The sequence below is a fragment of the Octodon degus genome, unplaced genomic scaffold (genome assembly GCF_000260255.1).
Source record: "Octodon degus isolate 3935 unplaced genomic scaffold, OctDeg1.0 scaffold00001, whole genome shotgun sequence".
In the NCBI taxonomy this organism is placed as follows: Eukaryota; Metazoa; Chordata; class Mammalia; order Rodentia; family Octodontidae; genus Octodon; species Octodon degus.
This window is the reverse complement of record NW_004524577.1, coordinates 1,221,149-1,227,740: the sequence shown is the minus strand read 5'-3', so window position 1 is coordinate 1,227,740 and position 6,592 is coordinate 1,221,149. Positions and strand designations below refer to the sequence as shown.

Genomic DNA, 6,592 nt, shown 5'->3' with positions numbered 1-6,592 from the left:
CGGCGAGGCGGCGGCGGCGGCGCTCGGACGGTCTTCGTGGCGGTGGAGCTCGTTTCCGACGGCGGTAACGGAAGCTTCCCTTCCAGGCTGTGCCGCAGGATGGCTGGTCCGTCCTTACCTCGGTGGCTGCCTCCGGCCCTTCGTCTCGCGCCGAGTGCTCGCCGCGGCCTCGCCTTCCCGTTTCCAGCGTGCGTTTCGGCCCGCCGGGCCGGCGACGCACACGGCCTTCGTCGGAGCGGAGGGCCGCGCGGAAGGGTCCCCAAGGCCCGCCTGAGCCCCCAGCGCGCCCACCGCGCGGGCCCGAGCCGCCGGGGCGCCGGCCCGCGCTGCTAGGAGGCGGACCTAGAAACTGCGCTCGGGGGAAGCCACAGTGGCCGGGGAAGCCACGCGTGAGTAATGTGGGGACGTAGCGATAAGACCCTCCCCCCCCCCCAGCCCCTGGCTTGTCACCTGGAACTAATACGCTGTGTCCCTAAGGCGAACTCAGCTCCGGGAGGCGCAGTTCTTTTGATTACTGTTTTAAATCCAAAGGATTAGGCTGTGTTGCTGCCCAAACTCCCCTCTGCTACCCGCTACCACGAAGAAGTAGCATATTTCCTGGGCCTCCCTAGGTTTGTTTGGAGAGTGCTTTTTCATTTGATGGCATCAGAAATTACGTAAATATATACAGCTCAAAACAAATTACTCTTGGTTAATTTCACGCTGCACTTCAGAGATTTGCATTTATGAGCTGACCCACAGATGAGAAAATCAGGCCTTGCAAGCATTTAATTAGCTGCTGAGGATCTCTGCCTAGCAATGTTCTGCTGACCAGGGACATTTTGTTGCCTATTATATGAACTGTAACAAAAGAAAGTCCCTGGCTGCTTCCTATCAAAATCCCAAACAGCCTGGCCCTTCCGAGATCTGGCTTAAACTCTAGTATTGGAGCACGGGACATGGCTCAGTAGCATAAGCGCTTGCCTGGCAAGGGCAGGGGTCTGAGTTCAAATGCCCGGTTCCGCCATAAAAAATAAATAAATAAATAAACCTCTAGTATTCCTAACCCAAAACATTTCAAAAGAACTATCAGTGTGGCAGAGAAAGCTGCTGTGTCCTACAAGAGAACCAGGGAAGAGGGGTGCCAGCAACAGAAGGACATAAAGTAGCACATTTCATTTCTGAAGACAGAGGAGGCAACGAGGTCTGTGTCACCTGTGGAGTGAGCCTGCCAACCGCAGCTCCAAGACTCCGAAAGGTGTCAGATGAAAACGCAGTGGGGGAGTGCTGTGACATCAGGGATTCGGGGTCAGTTGGCTGCGAGGAAACCTACCATCTCAAACCTCGGAAACATCTCCCGGGCCCCAAAACTACCATTGTAAACCTCAAAAGCACCCCCACACAGTAACCCTCAAATGTGAGCCTCTCACTGATACTTAGCAAGCAAGCACAGGAGAAAGCACAGAGCAGTGGTTTGCCCATGTGAAGGTAGCCGAGCAGTTGAATAGCAGACCTTTTCATAAAACTTGGCATCCCAGCTCCGGGTCCCGCGGTCCATCTAAGAAGGCTTGTGTCTCTTCTCTCAGAGAGCGTCCTGAGTTACACAAAGGAGAGGAAGGAAGACAGCAAGAGTAAATATGCTAACAGAAGTTCACATTGCCTTCAGGACTGCCCTCTTCATCTACTAGAATGTCGCTAGAATATACTGAAGCCTCAGTTGTCCATGATGGGGAAGGAAAGAAGCCCAGATAACACAAAAAGCCAAATACGCGCCAATGTTTTGTCTAGTGGTTTTTGAAATGCAGTTGGTGGTGGTTGGAAGACGTGGGAATGCTGCCCTCTGGGTCCCTGGCCTGACTCTCAGTTCTGCACACAGGACTGAAACCGCGGCTGGATTACTTTCCTATCTAGATGTTTTAAGCAAGGGCTTTTAGTTGCTGTCTCTTACAAGTATGGAATTTTCATGTTCCCTTTACAATTACAAAGTATAACAGAAAGAGAACTGACAGGAAAAGACACTGTGAAAGGCACCGAACTGCTTACTCAGTAAGTAGAGCTAAGGCTCTTAAAAAAAAAAAAAGAAAAATCTCATCACATTTTTGTTCTAGATTTTGCATTCTTAACAATATTTGGTAGACCTCTGGAGAAAGATACAGGTTTTGCACATTGAATAGAATGTGTGTGGTAGTTCAGGGCTGAGCTCCTCTTAGAAAACAGTAAACATTTGTTACAATTTAGATCTCAAAGGCTCATGCTAAAGGCTTGGTCACCAGTTTATGGCACCAGGGGGAGGGGGTGGAAGCTGTAGGAGCTGAGGCCTCCTAGAAGGAAGGTAGTTGCTTGGGGTTGTGTCCTTGAAGGGACATCAGGATCCCCATGCATGCTGTTACTCTGCTCCATGCTTCTGCCATGATGTCTGCCTTGCCACAGGTCCAAAAGCAAACGTGCCAGGTGACTGGACTGAAATTGGGAGCCCAGACAGTCCTTTTCCTCCATTAAGAATGTTTTTGTGGGGCTGGGGGGATAGCTCAGTGGTCTAAGCGCCTGCCTTGCAAGCTCAAGGACCTGAGTTCGATCCCCGATACTACATGCCATGCTGGCCCTACACTGTACTGGTAGCGCACACCTGTAATCACAGTGCTGGGGATGCTGAGACAAGAGGACTTCATGTGGAAATAAGAGCAAATTGCCATTTCTGAGTGTTTACCGTGTGTCCAGGCACTACGCCAAACCCTATACATTTGATGTACTATAATCCTCCACATATTTCCATGAGATAGGTAACCATTACTGTTAATTCCGCTTTACGGTAAGGCAACTAAGACTTGGAGAGGTCAAGTAACTTGGCCCAAATTACATAAACAAGAAGACAGAGCCAGGCCAGGGAGATGGCTCAGTGGAATAAACACTTGCCTGGCAAGCGCAGAGGCCTGAGTTCAATCCCTGGTTTCACCAAAAAAAAAAAAGAAGAAGACAGAGCCAGGCTCAGGGCTGTGTGGGAGGATAAACTGGTGTGCTAAGCAAGTTGGAGCTGTGTAGGGAGACCCTGTAACAAACAAATTTTTTAAAAAAGTTTTCATGGGGTTTGTTTGCTTTGAGAGAAGATCTTGAACTCCCTGTGTTGCCCAGGCTGGCCTCAAATTTGCAACATCCTGTCTGCCTTGTGAGTGTTGGGATTATAGGTGTGTACCACCCTGCCCAGCTAACTAATTTTTTAAAACTAGTAACTGTAGCAGTTTTTATCTGAACTTACAATTTCAGTGATTGACAGTGACATCACTGTGTCACCAGTTAAATAAAATCTTAAGGAAAAACTGCAAACAGGTTTTAAGAAAATAGCAGCTTCAAGTACAGGACTGAATCAGGAGTCACAAGATCTCCAGTAGCAAACACAAATAATAGTATAGTTCACTGGAGATCTCCCAGGGCTGCTGCTTAGCACAGCAGTTTGTCCCCACATGAAGCCCTGAGCCTGGCTCTGTCTTCTTGTTTACATAATTTGGGCCAAGTTACTTGACCTCTCCAAGTCTTAGTTGCCTTACCATAAAGCGGAATTAACAGTAATGGTTACCTATCTCATGGAAATATGTGGAGGATTATAATACATCAAATGTATAGGGTTTGGCGTAGTGCCTGGAAACCCAGTAAACACTCAGAAATGGTAATTTGCTCTTATTTCCACATGAAGTGGGATAAATGAATCGCTTATAAGTATCCCTTGCTTCTGTAAGCCGAGGACCACACTTCTGAGCTGCCCACTTCACAGTACATCCTTAGGAATCAGATGATCTAAAGCCTTCAACTGTAAACGTCAACCAAGGTTGTAGTAGTAAAGCATGCTCTGCCCAGCAGGATTTTGGTCTCCTGGTAAGTTGTGGTCTAAGAACCTAGGAGCCTACTTTCCTTTCAGTAAGGCTCCCTCATGAGACTTTGTATTAACCAGAAGAATGGGGGAAAGGAATAGAAAATACTCAAATAAGCTCAGTCTTGGAAGCAGCCTACACAACCATCCATCAGTGGAGAAATGGATAAAGAAATGTGTTTACACACTGAGTTCTGCTCTACCATGAAGATAAACTCGAGTCACTTGTAAGCACAGGGAGGCACCTTGAGGCCACAGTGTTAAGTAAAATAACAAATCAGACACTCAAGCTTAAATATCACTTGACTTATATGAGAAACCCAAAATATGAATAAAGAGTAAACTAAAAGATAGTAGGAAGCAGGGAGCCCTTTCTCAAAGGGAGGAGATGGAGTGGGGAGGGAGTAGAGAGGTTAAACAAGGAATTAAGACATATTATGGCCTGCAAAGGCAGAGCACAGCGGCCAGGGTTCGATCCCCAGTGTGCCATGCAGGGCATGTGCCTGTAGTCCCAGCACCTGGGAGGCTGAAACAGGAGAATCACTACAAGTCTTATCTGTGTAGTAAGACCCTGTAGACCCTGTCCTAAATACATTTAAAAAATGTGTACATGGACCAGTTCCCCACAAGGAATATAAACATGAACTAATAAAAATTCAAATATAAAATCACAAAATCAAGCAGCACATTTAATCTACTTATTAGGGCTGCCTGTCTTTTTACTAAGGAAGCCCCCCTTTGATAGATATATAGAAGATTCTTCCTAGCTGGCACCTCTGTCTACCTGTCACCCAGAGCGTTTTTTACCTGCTTCCAGGACCTTCTGCACTACCATAGTTTGCCTCCCAAGGGAGTCTCACCCCTCCCTCATCTTATGTCAGCAATACCAGCAGAGGGCTGGGGAGATAGCTCAGTAGAATAAGCGCTTGCCTGCCAAGCGCAAGGGCCTGAGTTCAATCCCCAGTTCCGTTAAAAAAAAAAAAAGTATCAGTAGAAAGATAAATACCATTTTCACAGACTCAGTAGCATTTCCTGGGCTGGGGATACAGCTGAGTGGTAGAGTGCTGGTCTACCATGCACAAGGCCCTGAGTTCATTCCCCAGTACCATACAAAACAAGAAAAATAACATTTCCTGAGTGTATCCAATACACCAGGCACTAGACTGGCAAGTAGTAAAATGGAAAGTAAAATAAGCATGATCTGTCGTCCTGGAGCTTGCTGCATGGTAGTCTGTTCAGCCGTTAGTCATGCAGTCAGTAGATCATTATAAACTGGTGAGTGCTAGAAACGAATTTCCCATTATTAGGAAAATGGAACAGAAACATGGCTGGGGGGTGGTGAGGAGACTTCGGTAAAGGTGCCCTGAGGAGATGTGGCTTGGCTTTGTTTTGGCATCACCAAAACTAGCGAATTGCCAGAGTTCCTGCTGTGCACCAGCTAAACAGAAGCGAGGGCCCTCGGGGCCTATGGCGTGATGAGTCACTGTACCCCTCGTACACACCCCTGGAGCCCTCAGCCCACTGCCCTACGCAGCGCAGCGGAGGCCGCCCTCACGTGGCAGTGATGCGTGTCAACCAGAGGACCGACGTCACCCTTGCTCTCTGCAGGTGAGCTACAGCAGTCCCAGAGACGGGCAGCGTTCTACCTTAAACTTACACCAGACAGCCAGGCATGGTGCACATGCCCTAAACCCAGCACCCAGGAGGAAAGGCAGGAGGGTCACTGCAAGCTCAAGACCAGCCTGGGCTACAAAGTGAATTCAAGGCAGCCTGAACCATGTAGTGAGACCCTGTCTCAGACCAAAAGAAGACCTTACATGAGACAATTTGAGGGCAGTACTTCAATTTAGTGACTAAATCCCGAGCTCCACCAACCAAATTAGTTTCTCAAAGTGGTATTAATGAGGCATATATGGTGTACATGTTACATATGTATGTATGTATAACTACCTAAGATGTTCTTTGTAAAGGCATAGTTCATGATACCAAGGGCTTCAACTTGATGGATCATAAATTCTAACTGATGCTGGTACAATTGGTATGAAACAATCCTAACTCATAACTTAGGAAATTTGTTACTTCAGTGTAATGCCCCTGTGACTCAGTTTCTTTGCTTATAAGATCAGCCACCTCTGTACTTGAGTTATACAGATATGCACTACTTCTAGGATCCTTAAAAAAATCTGTACTTAAAATGGCTTAGGCTGCTTAAAGGAATGTATATATTGTTTTAAAAAACATAATTTTAGGGCTCAGTGGTCTAAGTGCCTGCCTGGCGAGTGCAAGGTCCCAAGTTCAATCCCCACTACCACATGTCATGCTGGCCCAGGAACTGGGCATGGTGGTGCACTCCTGTAATCCCAGCACTGGAGAGGCTGAGGCAGGAGGATCACTACCTGTCAGAACTGTGTAGGGAGACCCTATATCAACAAAAATAATAAATAGACAATTTGGTTTTTGTTTTTGGCGGTGCTAGGGATTGAACTTGGGACCTTGTGCTTGCCAGGCATACACTTAAGCCACTGAGCTATATCCCCAGCCACTTATAAAAATAATACATATATGTAGTTTCAGCCGTGAGGACCCTCTGAGAACAGATCTGTGAGTTAGAGCTCTGATAAAGACAGAAAAGGCTGTTGTTTTCATTCCATTTTGGGGGCATTTTCAAAGTCCCAAAGTCTTCTCGCCTTGTTTCAAATACGCTTTCAAAGTAGCCCCTGTCCTTGGCCCCTCGCTGTCTCTCCTGGGCAT

At 47.2% G+C, this 6,592-nt stretch overlaps 1 protein-coding gene across 1 annotated transcript in view; it reads right to left on the bottom strand.

Moving 5' to 3' along the window:
• Mettl9 (methyltransferase like 9) overlaps positions 1-4,676 on the bottom strand; it is a 47,172-nt gene extending 42,496 nt beyond the window's left edge. Inside the window, exons 1-2 of the mRNA XM_004622882.2 lie at positions 4,649-4,676; positions 119-329 (exon numbers count right to left, since the gene is read on the bottom strand). Coding sequence (XP_004622939.2) covers positions 119-329; positions 4,649-4,676 — 239 coding nt within the window. The remainder of the gene's footprint in view (positions 1-118; positions 330-4,648) is intronic.
• Positions 4,677-6,592: the final 1,916 nt, after the last annotated feature.